General features: G+C 41.6%; 1 protein-coding gene and 1 pseudogene across 3 annotated transcripts in view; one reads left to right on the top strand and one right to left on the bottom strand.

The window, feature by feature from the left end:
* PIWIL2 (piwi like RNA-mediated gene silencing 2) overlaps positions 1–19,576 on the bottom strand; it is a 74,762-nt gene that overhangs the window by 13,950 nt on the left and 41,236 nt on the right. For both annotated transcript variants that reach the window (XM_081171373.1, XM_081171372.1), the window contains exons 16-19: positions 17,548–17,736; positions 15,368–15,469; positions 5,669–5,788; positions 5,336–5,424 (exon numbers count right to left, since the gene is read on the bottom strand). In XM_081171373.1, the coding sequence (XP_081027499.1) occupies positions 5,336–5,424; positions 5,669–5,788; positions 15,368–15,469; positions 17,548–17,736 (500 nt within the window). The remainder of the gene's footprint in view (positions 1–5,335; positions 5,425–5,668; positions 5,789–15,367; positions 15,470–17,547; positions 17,737–19,576) is intronic.
* The window catches only part of LOC308573995 (tigger transposable element-derived protein 1 pseudogene), a 136,568-nt pseudogene that overhangs the window by 80,303 nt on the left and 36,689 nt on the right, over positions 1–19,576 (top strand). The window lies entirely within an intron of this gene.

Below are 19,576 nucleotides of genomic sequence, written 5' to 3'. Positions count from 1 at the left end.
GGGAGCTGGGCATGTTTAGCCTGGAGAAGAGGAGGTTAAGGGGTGATATGATAGCCATGTTCAAATATATAAAAGGATGTCACATAGAGGAGGGAGAAAGGTTGTTTTCTGCTGCTCCAGAGAAGTGGACACGGAGCAATGGATCCAAACTACAAGAAAGAAGATTCCACCTAAACATTAGGAAGAACTTCCTGACAGTAAGAGCTGTTCGACAGTGGAATTTGCTGCCAAGGAGTGTGGTGGAGTCTCCTACTTTGGAGGTCTTTAAGCAGAGGCTTGACAACCATATGTCAGGAGGGCTCTGATGGTGTTTCCTGCTTGGCAGGGGGTTGGACTCGATGGCCCTTGTGGTCTCTTCCAACTCTATGATTCTATGATTCTATGATCCCGAAGGGCAGCCCCAGAAAGCTCATTGCAAAAATCCAAACTTAGAATTTAAAATGACATGTAAAAGAGAAGACTGATTTGTTTTCCCAATTCCTGTTAGACCTGTATGAATCAATTCCCATGAGTAGACTATAAGAAGTTGTGCTTTAAAAATAATAATTAAAAAGGTCATACAAAATTCTGCAAAATAAATGTTACCAAACGGGATCTGATGACCAGATACGTAGTCCATATACAACTACAGATCACTGTCAAACAAAACCAAGATAAATAAACCATAGGTATGTGAATGCGAGGAAGGCAGTGACGGGTACTATTCATAGCATAGACATAATGGTTATGTCTATGCTATGAACTATCTTGGAATATACAGCTATCCAATATTAAATTGCAAGCCTTTAAATCAGCAAAAGCTATTTTGAAATTCGCTGCTTGTAAAGGTGGAAATCTGGTTAACCCAGCTCTATCTATAAAGCAAAATCAATGGCCCAGCTTTTATATGGTGCAGAGGTTTGGGGTACCTCAAATGTCTCTGGTTTGGAATCCCCACAGAATTATTTTTTAAGAATCCTTTTAGGTTTACCCAAAGACATGTAATCTGCCATGGTTAGGTTGGAAACTTGTATGTTGAGCACAGAGAGCCAAATAGATAAAAGAATCCTCTGCTACTGGTTTAGAATTCAACAGATGGACAACACTAAGCTACCAAAAAAATGCCTGATTGAGCTCTCGAATGGATTACCCCTTAAAAACTGGGCACATCACGCTGCCCAACTGATGGGCAAATATGACCTCTCAGTGACCGAGATCAAGTAACTTTCCTTATATTCCCAGAAAAATATTTTCAAATGAACCATAAGGGCAGTGGCAACTAAAAATGACCTAAACTCTATGTACACATCCACATGCACCCCATTATATTTTAAACTTAGAGAGGTCCACGAACATACACCTTATTTCAATGAACTGACTTTTGTACAACTTGGGAAAGCTTTTACAGAGTTACGATTAAATACAATAAACTCTGCTTATAGAGATGGGAGACACAGAGGCATACCGACAAACGAATGTGTTTGCATTAGGGGATGCCCTGAATTAGAGGACCTTATGCATTATATCTCGCGCTGCCCCTTATATAATGAAGCAAGAGAACAATTTTTAGCACCTATAATGACAAGGTCCCCTGGCCAGAACGCCTCTGACATGATTTTATATCTCCTCACAAACACAGATAAGTATGTGACCTGGCGTATAGCACTCTTAGCAACTGCCACTAGGAAAACTAGAGCAAATTATATAGCCAAGATAGCCACCAACTGTAAAGGAGATGAATTTATTTGACCCTATCTACATCAAGCTATATTCTATCTTTATCACCAAACTCTGAATATAATTGCACATTGTATTAATTAACATTATTTTTAAATATATTAGTGGCCATGTGGTGATTTTAGCATATAAATTTTATTGTTTAATGTCTTAACCTGTATATTAAGGTACTTTTATAGCTCTGTTTGGAGTAGGTAATGTCTGGATAATATAAATATTTTAAGTTTTTTGTATTAATTCAGCATATTTTCTTTTAATTGTTGAATGATCCTATGTACATTGTGGCAGCCTTTGGCTATTTGCAATAAAACTGACTGACTAATGGTTAAACAAGACAGGGTTACAAAGCATGAATCCTATTACACCAAGAAAAACTAATTAAAGTATTCAAATGCCCTGAGTTACTGTATCAGCCATCAGTTGTACACTCATTGTCCAAGCTGCCCTCCTGTACTCCGATATAGGCAGGCAATAATTGTCATTTATTATCTTTATTATCTTGTAATACCTACCCCAAAGGAAATGCATCACAAAGAGACACCCGCCTCAGAAGTTTAAACATAATGAAAAATGAACAACACACAGTCATCTAAAGCAATACTGACAAAATACTAACTGCAACTAGTAAAGGTAAAGGGACCCCTGACCGTTAGGTCCAGTCACGGACGACTGGGGCTGCGGCGCTCATCTCGCTTTACTGGCTGAGGGAGCCGGTGTACAGCTTCCAGGTCATGTGGCCAGCATGACTAAGCCACTTTTGGTGAACCAGAGCAGTGCACGGAAACACCGTTTACCTTCCCGCCGGAGCGGTACCTTTTTATCTACTTGCACTTTGACGTGCTTTCAAACTGCTAGGTGGGCAGGAGCAGGGACCGAGCAACGGGAGCTCATCCCATCGCGGGGATTTGAACCGCCGACCTTCTAATTGGCAAGTCCTAGGCTCTGTGGTTTAACCCACAGCGCCACCTGCAACTACTATCAGCAGTCAAATGCAAATTCACACCCAAAGCTTTCCCGAATAAACATGTTCACACTGTTCATAAGCACAGTGAATTAGAAACAAATCAGCAATCAATGCAGTTGGAACAAACCACTGTCAGATGTCAGGCATGCAGTTAAAAAGCAGTGATGTCATAGGTAGGTTTACCATATTTTGAAGAGCCAATAAGAGGACACCTTTTTGGACTTCTACTTTTAATGACGGATCGCTATGACGACTTTCATTTTAAATATCCCTACTATATGTAGGCTATAGAAGCTATTATATATTGCTAGTAGCAATGTTCTTAACTTTCCACAACCAAATAATCATACGACATTTTGCTTTCTTACTTGCCACATGAAAGTATTGGGACTCATGTTCCCATCTTTGGGAACATCAGTGTGCACATCTCAATTTATTAAACTGTTGAACATGTACATATGGACTCTCGTGAAGGGCAGGGAGATGTTAACTCTTGCCTTCTCAGACTCCTTCTCCAAGATCCCGTAGCTGAGCCAGTGAGTCAGCCACAAGAGAATGGATTTATACAGTATGTAGCTAGTTTAAGATGCTGCTCTGTTTTGTGATTCTCTGTTGAAGACTAGCTTAGATCTCAGTCTAATGCACTAGGATTTTTTTCTGGGGTTACTGTAAACAAACAAACAACAACAAGCAAACCCCCCCCCCCGACATTTTGCCCAATTTAAAAAATCTGCCCAGATGGAAATTTTAATCAGGGAAAAGAGTGCATGTCCGGGAAATAGAGGACATCTGGAAACCCTATCACAAAGATTATTAAAATACAAGCAACCTGTGAAGCTGAATCTTTGAATCCCATGAAGGCCTAAGAGCCTACTAGATCAGGTCAAAGGTCCGTTTAATCCAGAACTCTCTTCTCATGGTGGGCAACCAGAGGCCTATGGGAAGCCCGCAAGCAGAACCTAAGCACAACAGAACAGTCCCTATCTGCAATTCCCAGCAATTGGTATTCGGAGGCATAAAAGCTGTTCCTTTTAAAAAGAAAAGAAAAAAGCAGCAGCTACAGGAGGGGAGACATGCAACCTGGATCCAGACTGCAGCATGGGATGAGGGAGACGAGAGATTAGCCCTTTTCCTGTTGAAAACTGCATCACAAAGCCGGAAGACAATTTTGAGAATGAAGAGCTAAACAAATCCCTTCTACACTCCAGTATCAATCTACCATATTTCTCACTCTATAAGACACACCCGACCATAAGACGCACCTAGTTTTAGAAGAGAACAAGAAAAAAAAATATTCTCTCCCTCTCTGCTCAGCACCTCTCCATCAAAGCGGGAGGAGAAACGGGGCGCTGCGCAGAGAGGGAAAGCTGCGCAGCGCCTCTCCAGCGAAAGCAACGCGAAGCCTCCAGAGCATAGCGGGAGCGCTCCCACTGCGCTCAGGAGGCTTCGGGCGGCTATCCCTGAAGCCAGGAGAGCAAGAGGGATTGGTGTGTACCGATCCCTCTTGCTCTCCTGGCTTCAGCGAAAGCTGCGCAGCCTGCATTTGCTCCATAAGGTGCACACACATTTCCCCTTGCTTTTTAGGAGGGGGAAAGTGCTTCTTATAGAGCGAAAAATACAGTATATTGGGCTTGCAAAAAAAAAGGGAAGAAAAAAAGAATCTCAGGTATCAGATTCAAAAATGAATTTAGTGCCATGTCCTGAAAGTCCCAAGCGTTCATAGAGCTTGCCTTAAATGCAAGGTGACCATGACAACCTCCAGACTCTTATCTAACTTCAATTCTGCACCCCCAGATCCCCCTCTACCCAGCCCCAACCTTCTTTTAACTCCCACCTACTTTTTGGGCTGGAGTGCCAGAGAGAAGGAAGGGTGGTTCCCTTCTCACCTACCAGAAATGACATCAATAGCCTTTGAGGAAAAGACATTTACCTAGGATTGCCATACGTCCAAAATTTCCTGGAAATAGTTGGCAATCGATGGTCGGAAGCTGTGTCTGGGTGGAAATCGATGACGCATCCCAGAAAATCTGGACATATGGCAACCCGTGTCTGCAGTGTCGTTTTTCACAATTTCCCTTAAAAACAGTTCAAAAACTGTCCAGATTTCCACTTTTTGAAATATGGCAAACCTACATTTACCAGAGGGTACTATGCTTGCCACACTGCATCCAAAACAGGGAGGGAGTGCAGAATGAAATTTCTTTTCCTTTCCAGCCTGCTACCTCTGCCATGGCACTTATACTCTAGTGTGATACAGGCAAGGGGAGTGGAGACCTGAAGAGGGAGACTGGAGCCTTAAGAGCAGTGCTATTTTTCTAGAAAAAGAGGCTGTAACTCACCATGAACACCTCCCTCATTCTCTTAGAATGGCAATGATGCCCACCTGAGTGCTGGCTGAAAAAAAAGTCCTGCATAAGAGGTATGAATTCATCCTGGCTTGGAAATGAGTGAAGCTATTTCCTGATTTCTGAGAAAGTAGTTGTGCTATATCTGAACTTTTCTGAAACACTGGTCAAAGGCTACATGGAACTCAAATCTTCATCCACAGCTGTTAACAATGGCTGCTCGGGACACAACAGTGAGCACAGTTCTGGAACAGACTTTCATTCCCAGACACCAAAAAGTTAAAGGTATTTCCAAACAAACTGTACTTACTGATTGATGCTTGCCACAAAGCCAACCACAGAACGCTTTCCCCTACTGGGGTCATGATACACATCCATGCCAATTGCCATCAACTTTTTCTGGAAAGCAAAAAATTTTTTTTTAAAAAAAATCCTGTTGCAGTGCAGTAGTTAGTGTGTCCATAATTCAAAACTGCAATCAATACAGACAGATTTTTTTAAAAAACAACAACACTGCACTGGAGAAAGCACTGGAATTAAAAGAGACAAAGTTGCAACCTTGTTGCATGATCTGCAAGTCTCACTATGGTATGCTTACCAATTAAGTTTCCCCCAAGTAAAAGTAAGTTTTTATATAACTTACCAGAGGGATGTCCACACCCCAGAGTTCGCCACCTAGCTTACAATTTATCTGCAGCAGAATTTTCTGCGCTATGCTCCTAAATTTGCTAGGATTGGTTGTAATTGTTCGAACATTAATAACCTGATGGAAGAAGAACATATTGAGGACCATTAACACCAAGCAAGACATTAACCAATCACCCTTCATCCACCTGCCATTTGCACGCTAACCAGCCTATTGTGTAGAGTTGGAAAGGCCCATAAGTGTCATCTAGTCCAACTCCCAGCAGTGCAGGAATCTTTTGCCCAAAGACTCTTGAGCTCTTAATCCTTAAGAGTCTCATGTTTCACCAATTGAGCTATCCAAGGAACGACCACCTACAATAAGCTCCTCTCTGTCATCTTACTTACCTTCAGATTATTCTTAGTATGATCTCTAACCCTCCTTCTGTGCTTGGGTGTGTGAGAGATAGAAGGGGAGAAGGGAAATAGGAAGGGAGGAAAGAAGAGGCTTAAAGGTGGCAAGGTTTATTTATTTATTTATTAAATAAATATTTTATTTTATTTATTTATTTTTCAGCCTGCCTGGAAAAGAAGCTTATGGCCGCGGCACCAGAGCAAAGTTCCCGGTCTGTGCCTGCTCTGTGGTTTGCTGTCCCCTGCAGGAGACAGGGGAGAGCTGAGTCAGCAAAGTTGGCTTCATGCAGTTTATCATCAGGGCAGATATTTTGAACTGGTTATCACAATGTGATTTCAAACCGGTTTTCAACAATATACACCAGTCTGAAGATATACAATGTCTGTTCTTTGGACTTTAGGGACAGCGCCATCAGCAATGGCGGAGTTCCTCTGACAGAGAGGAACCCGCTCCATGAAAATCGGGTCTTGCCACCGCGGTGAAGGTGGAGACCCTTTAAAAATCCCAGGCGGAGGAAGCCTGGGAACGTGGGATTCGGCTGACACCAGGAGTGCCTCCCCTACTCGCAGGGAAACCCTTTTTCGGGGATCCAAAGCGACGTGGGGTGAGTGGCGCGGTGTTTTGAATCAACCGCTACTTTTACCGAGTGAAGCCGCACAGCCGTTGCCGGAGAGTGCTGACTTTTTCTGTGGACAATTGGACTCTAAACAAGTACCCGTGAGTAGAACGGAAAATTGGATTAAGTATTAATAAATATTTCAATTTGGCACCGAAACGGGAAGGTTCTAAACAGGAAGTCTGCCTCCCGTTTTTTTTTGTAAATAGATTGAAGCAAAAACTTTGTAAGCTAAAGTCTGGAAAGTCGTATATAAAGTTCTAAATTTCCGGACTTCCGGTCGGCGCCAGCGCTAATGGCGGTCCTCTTTCCGAGCTCCGGAGGAGGACTGCTCTGCGAGTTCGGGTCTGACCTGCTACGGCAAGCGGGGGACCCCTAAAATCACAGGCGCGGAAGCCTGTGAACGAGGAGATTCGGTGGGCACCAGGAGCGCCCCCCCTTTACCGCAGAAAGAGCCTTTTTAAAGGCTCCGGAACGACATCGGGGGAGCGCGGTGCTGAGAATCGCTACCCAGCCCGCAGGGTGAAGCCGCGTTGCTATTAGCGGAGAGCGCCGATTCTTTCCTGTAAATTTCGGACTGAAAAAAACCCGTGAGTAAGACTGAACGTCTATTTGAAACTAAAGTCTGGAAATTTGGCTGAAAACGGGGAGGTGAAAATTAAGGAAGTCTGCCTTCCCCCGACTGCATGAAAGTGAAAGCAACGAAACTTTAAAGCTGCATCCGCAAGAGACATTGCCTTTGAGTAATTAAATCTGACATTTGGACTTTAGATCTCCCCTCTAGCTAGCAGGGCAGAGGGGAGGCAAAAGAGACATTAGTAACTGCATGATCTATTTAAAAGAAAAAATTTTCTGCTGCCTCATTAACCTGAAACGGACTGCTAAATAAGACAATAGGGCACTGAACTGACTTTTTCCTGTGAAGGTTACACTGTGATACAAAGTTTCTGGATTCTTTTGCTACAGTATACCAGAGTAGGCTGAGACAGTATCTACTGGAAAACTGCTGCAATTTATATTTACAAGCCTCCTGATATACTTGTTTTAAACTTCCTTTCTTACTTTTCGTATTTGGACATTTTCTTTGTCTCTGTACCTGGTCATTTTGATTTGCTCCCCCTAGAGGGTAAAGTAAAGGCCGATATAGCTCAAGACAGTGGAATTTTCCATCGGGAAAAGGTTCCCGTGGGAAACGACCTTGGGACATGAGTGGTCCACTAGAAGAGATAGCCACAAGAGCTAAAACTAGACAACAACAACAGCACCAGCACCAGCAACAGCAACAAAAGAAGAGAGGCTCGATTACAGGCGCAACCCCTACAGGACCTACAGGAATAACAGGACAAGAAAAAGTGACAGCTGTCTCCATGGATGCTGTAACACAAGCTTTACTTAAGATAAACCAATCCCTGGAGACTCTAACAAAGCAGAGCTCAGAAAATACACAAAAATTAACAGAGTTATCAGCAAGACTAGATCTGAACACAGAATCTATAAACAAATTGGTCCAGGAAAATTCTGCAACACGTAAAATTGCGGAAGAAGCTAGAGCTATTGCTGGAGAGACTCAAGAGAACTTAGAACCGATTGCCAAAAAGGTGCACGAGCATGATGCAACTCTGGCTTTGTGGGAATTACAGAGAAAAGAGAGAAATTTGAAATTGAGATTAATTCCAGAGAACGAAGGTGACAATCTCGTGGAGTATTTAACACAAGAGTTTGCTGACTGCTGGGAAGACTTGGAGGAAGACGAATTTAAAATCACAACAGCGTTTAGACTGGGCAAAAAACAGAACAGAAAGACTCCGAGGGATTGTTTGATTACCCTTAGATCCAAGGAAGAAAGAGACAAAATATTAAGACTACATTTTGAAAAGGCCTTGCAAATTGGAAATTCAGCCGTACAGATTTTTAAAGACATCCCAAAATATATCTTGGATCTGAGAACCTTCTATAAGGATCTGGTTGTTCTGTTAAAGAAGAATACCATCCTCTTTAGGTGGGAATTTCCACAGGGATTGTCTTTTGATTACAAGGGGAAGAAGGTGAAAATAAAGACTATACAAGATAAAGAGAAATTTTTGGAAAGAAACCGAGAGGACCTACAGAAGGGAACTGTGGACCCAATTGCAGAACAGAGGAGAGCAATAGACATTTTGAATCTTTCGTTTGGACACATTCCACCACCATCAGAGGAAGAGCAACAACTTGGAGCTGTTGGAGGAGTGTCAGAAAAATAACAAGATGGCCCTGCAATTCCTTAGCTGGAATTGTAATGGGCTCAATATGCCTTTGAGGAGACGACAAGTTTTTCATATTCTGAACAGAGAACAACTGGATTTGATATGTCTACAAGAAACCCATATAACCAGAGCTCATAGGAGATTACTTATAAACAAAAGATTAGGACAAGAATTTATCTCATCAGACAAAGTCAAAAAAAGAGGAGTTGTGATCTATGTAAAAGAGAAATGGGCCCCAAAAATGATGTTTAAAGATGAACAAGGAAGATATTTGGCAGTTGAGATACAAGTACAAGGAGAAAAATTTTTGATAGTTGGAATTTATGCACCAAATGAAGGTAAAGCTGAATTCTTCAAGAAACTTCATGAAACTTTGACGGACTATCTGGATTATAATATGATAATTATGGGAGACATGAACGGAGTGGTCTCCACTAACATGGACAAGGCACAAAGACTGACAGTTACCAAGGAAGGGAGACTTCCTAAGACTTTCTTTGAAATGACGGAAAATATGGACTTAATAGACATATGGAGAACAAGGAACCCTCTTGAGAGAGAGGGAACCTTTTTCTCCCAAGCAATGACGACCTGGACCAGAATTGACCAAATTTGGATTACTAGTGGGATGGCTCCAAAGATTAAGAAGGTAGAAATCTGCCCAAAAACTTGCTCCGACCATAATGCTGTGAAGATGGAAATGAAACTTACAACAACTGGTCAATTCAGATGGAGAATGAATGACACCCTCTTTCGAGACAAGGAGATCCTTATGAAGGCCCAAAAAACTCTAAAGGACTATTTTGAAATAAATTTAAGGGCCGATGTGGAAAAAAGAGTGATCTGGGACGCAAGCAAAGCTGTGATGCGAGGCTTTTTGATTCAACAAAACTCAATAAAGAGGAAGAAACAGAATGAGAAAAAGGAAAAGATTTTGGAAAAGATAAAGGAAGGAGAGAAAAAATTAAGAGTAAAACCAAAGTCCCAGGAGATTTTAAGAGAGATTAAGTTATATCAAGCACAATATATGGAATTGATGAACCAAGAGATTGAATGGAAGATAAGGCAAATGAAACAAAAGACATTTGAATCGGCAGATAAATGTGGCAAACTTCTGGCATGGCAATTGAAGAAAAGGCAGAAACTAAATACAGTTACAAGCCTAGAAGTGGATGGAAAGAATATATCTAAACCTAATGAAATTAGAAATTGCTTTTTGAGTTATTTTAAAAAACTTTATACTCAAGGACCGCAAAATGAGGAAGATATAGATAAATTCCTTGACAAATATGGATTACAAAAAATCTCTCATCAAAGTAAGACGGATCTGAATCAGAGAATAACAGAACAAGAGATAGAGGCTGCCATTCAGAATATGCAACTGGGCAAATCTCCAGGACCAGATGGACTGACTTCCAGATACTACAAATCTTTGAAGGAGTGGTTGATTCAACCATTAAAAGAAGTCTGTAATGAGATTCTAGAGGGGAAAAAGGCACCTGAATCGCGGAAAGAAGCGTATATTTCACTCATACCAAAGACAGAGACTGAAAAGACTCAATTGAAGAACTACCGCCCAATATCATTACTTAATGTGGATTACAAAATCTTTGCAGACATTTTGGCAAAAAGATTGAAAAGAGTTTTGATGGAGAAGATTCATAAGGACCAAGCAGGCTTTCTCCCTAGAAGGCACTTATCAGACAATGTGAGGAATATAATAGACATTTTAGAACTACTAGAGATGAATATAAACACTAAAGCTGTTCTGATTTTTGTGGACGCGGAGAAAGCCTTTGACAATATCTCTTGGAGTTTTATGAAAAATAATCTTCATGGGATGGGGGTAGGCCAAGGATTTGAGAATGGTTTGGGTGCGATATACTCTGAACAAAAAGCCAAGTTAATTGTAAATAATGTGGTAACTGAGGAACTTAAGATAGAAAAAGGAACACGACAGGGATGCCCAATTTCCCCACTGCTTTTTATTTCGGTTCTGGAGGTGTTGCTGAATATGATTAGAAATGACCAGCAGGTTAAAGGTGTACAGGTCGGAGATAAACACTATAAGCTAAGGGCATTTGCAGATGACTTAGTATTGACCCTACAAGAGCCTGACACTAGTACGAAAAGGGTGTTGGAGATAATCCAACAATTTGGATTCAAACTGAACAAACAAAAAACTAAAGTCTTAGAAAAAAATTTAACAGCCACGGAGAAGGAGAAATTTCAAGAAGAGACAGGACTGACACTGGTTAAGAAGGTGAAATACCTAGGGGTTTATTTGACATCAAAAAATTTGAATTTGTATAAGGACAACTATGAAAAATGCTGGTCAGAAATTAAAAAAAATCTAGAAATATGGTCAAATTTGAAATTGTCAATGTTAGGCCGAATTGCAGTGATTAAGATGAATGTATTGCCTAGAATGTTATTTTTGTTTCAAACCTTGCAGATTCTTGACAAGATGGAATGTTTTAAGAGGTGGCAGAAAGATATCTCGAAATTTGTCTGGCAGGGCAAAAAGCCCAGAATCAAATTTAAAATATTGACAGATGCTAAAGAAAGAGGGGGTTTTGCCCTGCCGGACTTAAAATTGTACTATGAAGCAGCAGCGTTTTGCTGGCTGAAAGAGTGGATGCTCCTCGAGAACACAGACATTTTGGATTTGGAAGGTTTCAATAATGCATTTGGTTGGCACGCATATCTATGGTATGATAAAATTAAGCTGCGTAGGGCCTTTAAAAATCATATTGTTAGAAAAGCATTGTTTAATGTTTGGATAAGATATAAAGATCTGTTGGAAAACAAAACCCCCAGATGGGTGTCTCCAGTGGAGGCTAAGGCAGTGAAGAAACTCAATATGGAGGTCGGATGGCCGAAGTATTGGGAAATTTTGGAACAGGAGGGAGGTAAATTGAAATTACAAAGTCATGAGAAAATGAAACATAAAGTACAAAATTGGTTTCAATATCATCAAATAATGGAGTTTTTCAAACAGGATAGGAAAATTGGCTTTCAGGTGGAAAAATCAAAATTAGAGACTGAACTGTTAGAGCCCAATACTAAGAACTTATCAAGAATGTATAACTTGCTGCTGAAATGGAATACACAGGACGAAACAGTTAAATCGGCTATGATTAAGTGGGCACAGGACATTGGTCATAACATTATGTTTGCTGACTGGGAATGGTTGTGGAACACCGGTATTAAATTCACGGCATGTAATGCCTTAAAGGAAAACATTATGAAAATGGTTTACAGGTGGTACATGACCCCAGTCAAGCTGGCAAAAATTTATCATTTGCCTGATAATAAGTGTTGGAAATGTAAAGAGACTGAAGGTACCTTTTATCACCTTTGGTGGACATGCCCGAAGATTAAGGCCTTCTGGGAAATGATTTATAATGAAATGAAAAAGGTACTTAAATGTACTTTCCCTAAAAAACCAGAGGCCTTTCTCTTGGGCATTGTCGGCCAATTGGTGTCAAAGAGGGATAGAACTTTCTTTATGTATGCTACAACAGCAGCAAGAATACTTATCGCAAAGTATTGGAAGACACAAGATCTACCCACTCTGGAAGAATGGCAGATGAAGGTGGTGGACTATATGACACTGGCTGAGATGACAGGCAGAATCCGTGATCAGGGAAACGAGACGGCGGAAGAAGAATGGAGAAAATTTAAAAGCTATCTTAAGGACTATTATAAACTTGATGAATGCTAGAATGTTGAGGTTTTCAGGAAAAAAAGGGATACAGTGATATAAGATCAGATTATAGAAAAGATTAAGACGACAGAGGTTGGAAAGGAATATTTAGAAGTTGCTAAAAAATTATGGATATTGGGATGCAGAAAGGGGGGGTATGGGGGAGTCCCGGAAAAGAGGTTTATGAAAAAGTGTTATGAAATTATACGTGTTTGTATGTTGTTGTTTTTTAGGTGTTTGTTTGTCTTTAAAAAATTTTGTAAAACCAATAAAAATTCTATAAAAAAATAAAATAAATAAAGTTCTAAATTTCCTTCATTCATCACCACCAAAACCCCTCTTGGAAGCAGGAGAAAAGAGGGGGATTTTTGACTGTTTAAGCCTGCAGGAGAGAGAGTAAAGAAAGATAAAATTTCCACCGTCTCAAACCTGGGAACGGGGTGTCAGAGACAGAAATTTATGGGGAAAGCTCATCGACTGTGAACGGAACGTCTTTTGACAGATAGTAAAAAAAAAAGAAAAGAGAAATATATTGATTCCAATGCTGCTTCTTGCAATCAAAAGAAACAAAGTATTTGAAAAGTGAAAGTAATTTTTCCTTGTTGGTCCTGCTTTTAAAAGATGGATACAAATAGAAATTGTATCCTCTAGAGGGAGCTTTTTAATTTGTTGCCGGAGCTGATCTGGGGACCTCACAGCTGTATGATTAGGATCGTGAGACCAGACTCTAACCTTGGGGGAAAAAATGTGTTTACAAGAAGTCTTGGTGCTTGCTTTTTGCAAGACAAGTGCCTTGCTGGAGCAGATGCATGAGAAGATGGATTTGATGACTGTTGCAGTTAAAAACTTTGGACAAACGGCGAATACCCATATAGAAACCATTCAGGAACCAGCTCAGGAATCAGTTTTGATAGGGCAAGCGCAAGGGCAGAAGAAAATGGAGGTTGTTGTTGAACCTCAAATAACACAAATGGAGAGATCCGAGGCCTTGCAGGAGTATAAGCCGCTGTTCTTGAAGTTCGAATCTGGAGTGGACCAGGGGGGGTCTGGAGTTGTGAGGGCTCTTAATTTTGGAAAGACTTTGAAACATGCTTTTAAATATTTTTTGGATTACAGTGTTGACTGTGGGGAATGGGACTGTGGGGAATGGGCTGATCTGCTGAGGAGAGATGGAGATACTTTTGGATTGGAGTCCTCCCGAGACCTACCCCCCAATGAGAAAGGAAAGAAAACAAGAAAAAGATCAACAAAAGATGAAGTAAAGGGCAGGTATAAACAAGACCTGCAGAAGGGACATGGAAAAGATTTAAGAGCCTCGGACATAAGAGCACCAGGTTGATGGACTAGATAGACGAGAAAGGACTGACAAAACCCGAGACCAGGAAGAAGAGACGATGGATGAAGATTGGAAGAAAGTTTCAAAATTTATTTAGAAAAGTATTGTAAAATTAATGAGTATTAGAAAAATGTTGGAATGAAATTATTTGGCCTTAGCAGAAATGTCAAAAAGAATTATGAAAGAATATGTTATGGTTAAAAGAATTTGGTATATATAAGTTTCAAGTTTTAGAGTTTTTTAGGTAAGATAAGGTTAAAATAGATTAAGGTAATTTAAATGACAAAATATTGTGAAAGATGGAAAGGATTTGCTGAGATAATTAACAACTAGAATACAAAAAAAGGGAGGTGTGAGGAGGTCGTTGAAATAAGTTAATGAAAATTAAGGATATGGGAATATTAGACTTGTTTTTTAATTGTTTGTTTATTTTTGTTTTTTGATTTAGATGTATTGTGTGTTTTGTTACTTTTTTTGACTTTGGTTTTTATTGATCTGTATTGTTTAATTGTTATGTTTATCTACTTCTTTATCTCTTCTTCTCCTTCTCTTGTCTATTCTTTCTTCTTTCTTTGTAACTTTAAAATTCTCAATAAACATCTTTTTTTAAAAAAAAAAATACAATGTCTGTTCTTGGTGGTTTTCATATGGAATAGCATTTCACAAGATGGGAACCAACATGAAGGTCTTGCTCCTCATCACTGTCCGTGACACCTTGCACAGCTGTGGCAATCTGGAACAAGCCCTCAGATGCTGCACAGAGCATGTGGGGATAAACATAATAATAATATTATAATAATTTATCACTTATACCCCACCCATCTGGCCGGGCCTCCCCAGCTACTCTGGGCAGCTCCCAACAGAACACTAAAAACATGATAAAAGATCAAACATTAAAAACCTCCCTAAACATATGGAAGAAGGCAGTCCTTAACATACTCTAAACCAAAACATTTATATTTCTTCTTTCCTCTGCTCCTTTTAGAGTTGTTGCAGGTTAAGTGGGGAAAATATGAAATAAAACTTGATGGAAAACTACACAGAAGCATCCTATTTTATGTGAATATTGTTGCTTAGCAGTCTCAATGGGCAACGCTTTGTATCCAATCCGGGGCAGTACTGCACAAAAAGTTTCCCGTTTATGAAAAAGCAGTACAGCATGAAGAAAGATAGGAATATTCCTAAAGAAAGGTACTATATGGGAATACAAGAATCTTTCATAGATTGTGCAAACAAAGTCCACAAGGGGCCCTCCAGTTGCCCTCCTTCCAGGCATATGCAGACCCAGGAGTTGGGTGGATTCTGGATGCACATCTGATGTTCATGCAAGCCTTCAGGTAGGCATGGGTGCCCAAAGCATTATCAGCATAAGAATTATGCCGTCAACTATTTGACTTACCTGAGAAGGTATCGGAGATTGTATACAGCACAATTTTTTAATGGCCCCATACAAGTCATCTTTAGTCCCAGTGATAATGCAAACTACCAACTGTAGAGTTTCCTTTAAAAAATGGGAGGGGGAGGGGCTACTGGTTAGACTTACAAAAGAATAATATTACCACATCAAACACTAGAACATTAAATGCTATAATCATGGGGAACTGTATCAGAGCTAGTATGGTGTAGTGGTTAGTATGTTGGACTAGGACCTGGGAGCTCAGGGTTCAAAGCCCCACTTGGCCATGAAGTTCACTGGGTGACCTTGGGCCAGTCCCTGCCTCTCAGCCTAATTTTCTCACAAAGTTGTTGTAGGGGTTAAATGAGGAGAGGTAGAACCATGCACACCACATTGGGCTTTTTAGAGAAAAAAAGTGGGATATAAAAGCAGTAAATAAAATAAATAATGAAAGAGCTAAAATTGTTTACAGGAAATACTCTAGTTGCATAATCATGTTCTAACTGTACAAGCTGTGAAACAGCAGGCTGACTGCTATATTGACCAACGTTTAATGATATTTATGCAGCACAAAATTTCATCAAAGAACATGAGCATTCACAGTTTTCAAGCTGGCTATGACTTTATGGAAAATAAAGGTAAAGATAAAGGGACCCCTGACCAGTTGTGGACGACTCTGGGGTTGCGGCGCTCATCTCGCTTTATTGGCCGAGGGAGCCGGCGTACAGCTTCTGGGTCATGTGGCCAGCATTCTGGCGAACCAGAGCAGCGCACGGAAACGCCCTTTACCTTCCCGCCGGAGCGGTACCTATTTATCTACTTGCACTTTGACGTGCTTTCGAACTGCTAGGCTGGCAGAAGCAGGGACCGAGTAACGGAAGCTCACTCCGTCGCGGGGATTTGAACCGCCGACCTTCTGATCAGCAAGTCCTAGGCTCTGTGGCTTAACCCACTGCCACCCGCATCCCTATGGGCAAATAAAATACCCATAATAGTCTAACCTAGGATTTTGACATCATGTTCACAATTGAGTGTTTACAGTATAAAAAAATGGATTTTCAGGGTGCTCTAAATATTTTTCCCAAACCTACAATGCTTAACTATGCATTAACCCTCTCATCAGCTGCTTCACTTTTACTCAACCAGGACTGTTTCTTTCCAGCCAAATCAGTGTGAAGACATTACTATGCCATGTAGCCAGATGTGATTGTGCAATGAAGTTATAAAAGCCAATTTAAAGCAAAGCAATGAATTATCCCCTCTTTCCGAAGAGATGAAAGTGGTTGCCCAATCCCACAAAAAAACTGATAAGAGTTTGCTTCCCCCATGTTGGGGCTCAGTATCAATTTTACCTGGCAATTTTGGATTAATATAAATACACCCAACATGGTACTACTAGAAAAACAGCCTCTCCATGCAGAGTTCTTCCCAATGTTATGATCACTTTCAGCTTGCCTCATCACAGGCTGCTACCGCTGCTGGTGACAGGCAGGAAACCTCCTAACATTGGGCACTGGAGTGTTTTGCATCACTCCAACAAGAAGGCAGAGAACTTGACATGAAGATTTCATCAGCAGACTGCTGTGTTCATAATATATAATTCTGCCCTTGTTATTAATAATAATCAAATTTGTATACCACCCTATACCTGCAGGTTTGTATACCACACTATACTTGCAGTTTTCAGGTTCACAGGATAAAATCAGAATACAAAACTTCAAAATACATAATCAAAATAAAAACAAAACACCTCAACAACCCCCAATAACATCTGTCTCCTGTAGAATGTTGACTAGACCATGAAACCACACCCTTTCCCATCATATTCAGGCTACTAGAAAACCTGGAATGCTAAAGAAGCTTATTATATAGAAGTTAATTGGATAAATGCCAGGTCAATTTATACTTCGGGTGACAGGATATTATGGAGACATTTGTTGTCTATTACAGAGCAACCCAGCAAACTTCATTATATTTAAGCTGGCAGTTTTAGCCAATTATTGTTTCCCATAAGGCTTCAGTGAAATGTAGAAGACACGAGATGCACAGAACTGCACCTACAACCATTAATACTTCTACTCATTAGATGCCCACTACTATATCTACAATAAAATGCCCTTTGTTGCTATTTCAGCAATACCAACTAGAAAGTTTCAATACTCAAAACTCCGTTATGAAAATACCTCACTATTTAGTAGTGATTTGAGAGCTCTGGCGTAAGTCTCTATTCGGTCATCCTTCAATTCATTCCAAGCAGGTGGAGTTATCTGGATACCAAGTGAGCCAGAGATCTTCTGCATCATGCTGACCAGTTCACGTGCTTGCTCTATTGTCCGCTTCGGATAAAACAGTGCCCAGTAATGAACTGGAATCTAAGAAGAGAACTGAAGTCAGCATACGTAGTGCAGCCTCTTCCAACTCAAAAAGATTGATACAGACTACTCACAAAACCTCTTATGATCTTATCACTACTAGGTTCAACTATTCACTTCTATCACTAAACAGACCCCAAACAATGGTAGGCAGGAATCTTCTTCTCCATCTCATGCCAAGGAAGTCCACCCATATTTCCTGCTCTATAAGTAGAAAGACAGATGGAAAAATTGGTAGATTTCTGCTCGGAGAGAGGGTGGCTGACCCCATTTTGCCACCCAAGGCAAAATGGCAATTGCTGCCTCCTGCCCCCCTCCTACATCCCCACCATTTCCACCGTCATACCATGCCCCTCTCCACACACTTCCACCACTGGAAAACACTGGCTCTCCCCAAACTCGGTGGGAGTCAGGCATTCCACAAAGCGTTGCTGCTTGGCTTCTCCAGCAGGGGTCAGGAAAGCCAAGCAATAATGCCATGTGCCAAAACGCCTCCCTCTCACCATTGAGGGGGACATTCTTCCAGTGGCAGAAACAATGGGAATGACTGCAGGGAGGAATGCGGAGAAGAAAAAATGCCATGGTGCATCTGCAACCGCATAACCGGATGCCTTCATCGGCCCCAGATGCAACAAAACACGTCTATCCCATATCGGTTTCTACAGCCACAGTAGGCGCTGTAACCTTCCAATAGTTTGACTTCATCACCAAAAACGCACTCCTCCATTATCTCCTGAGACAGAAGGATGCCAACCATTTCAGATCTGTCATGTAAAAATAAAGATAGCTGTGTTAACCGTCTCACTAGGGCAGTCATACCTCATGCTACGTTTGCTTCATGTTACATTCTTTCATGTTACGTCCCGCGGCGACCTGGAAGTACTGGAAAGGGTTACTTCCGGGTTTCACTGCTCACACAGAAGCACTAAATCGTGCTTCGTGCATGCACACAAGTGCCAAATTGCACTGAGCACCTGCACAGATATGGCGCTTCAGGTTGTGCTCTTTTCGTGTTGCAAACAGGCCTCCAGAACGGATCCCGTTCGCAACCAGAGGTACCACTGTATGTGGATTCACAGCTCCTTGGGGTGAACATGAGCTAGTCTCTCCTCTGAATGTCAGTTGAAGAGGGCATTTTCAGGCAACTGGTAATCCTTCTAGTTCAGTGGTTTTCAACCAGTGTGCCATGGCACCCTGGGGCACCTTGAATGATGCTCAGGGGTCCCTCTTTCCTTCCCTCCCTCCTCTGATGCCCTCTCACGTCTCTGCATTCCAAAGGCTTGTGCAGCTGTTTCTTGCAGTGGCCCTGGCTACAAGCTCCCCAGGCGAATGGTGCCTCTGGGGCTGGCCAGGGGTACTGGTTGCCAGGAGCTGAGGTGGCCTTGATGTAAAGAAGCAAGTGGATGAGGGAGCCAAGCCAGCTAGTCCACCAACCCTTGTTGTTGGGAACGGACGGACAAGTGGGGAGGCTGGGCAGGCAGGCACCGTGCTAGCCTTTCTTGTGCTTGCTGAGTGCAATGCCTTCCTGGGAGCTGAGTATCTGGCACTGACAGGAAGCCTTTCCGCCATGCAAGCCCAGAGATACCTGCTGCTGCCACTGCTTCCTACCAAAGTGAGTACTTCCAAGGCCTCACATTCACCTTTGGCAGTCTCCATTAGGCCACTAATGCTGGGGCATCTTCTTCCCAGGCCCCTGTGGGGCAGTATGAGGTGGCACCTCTATTGGGGGTGGGGGGAGGGGCCTCACAGACCAGGGGCAGCTGCAGCAGCTGCCCAGAGGATTCCCAAGGAGAGGGGGGAGGGAAGAGGAGGCCGAGAGAACACTACACAAGGGAGGGTG

This window comes from Podarcis bocagei (assembly GCF_964188305.1).
Source record: "Podarcis bocagei genome assembly, chromosome: 15".
Lineage (NCBI taxonomy): Eukaryota > Metazoa > Chordata > Lepidosauria > Squamata > Lacertidae > Podarcis > Podarcis bocagei.
The sequence above is the reverse complement of the archived record's forward strand: the minus strand, read 5'-3'. Positions and strand labels throughout refer to the sequence as shown.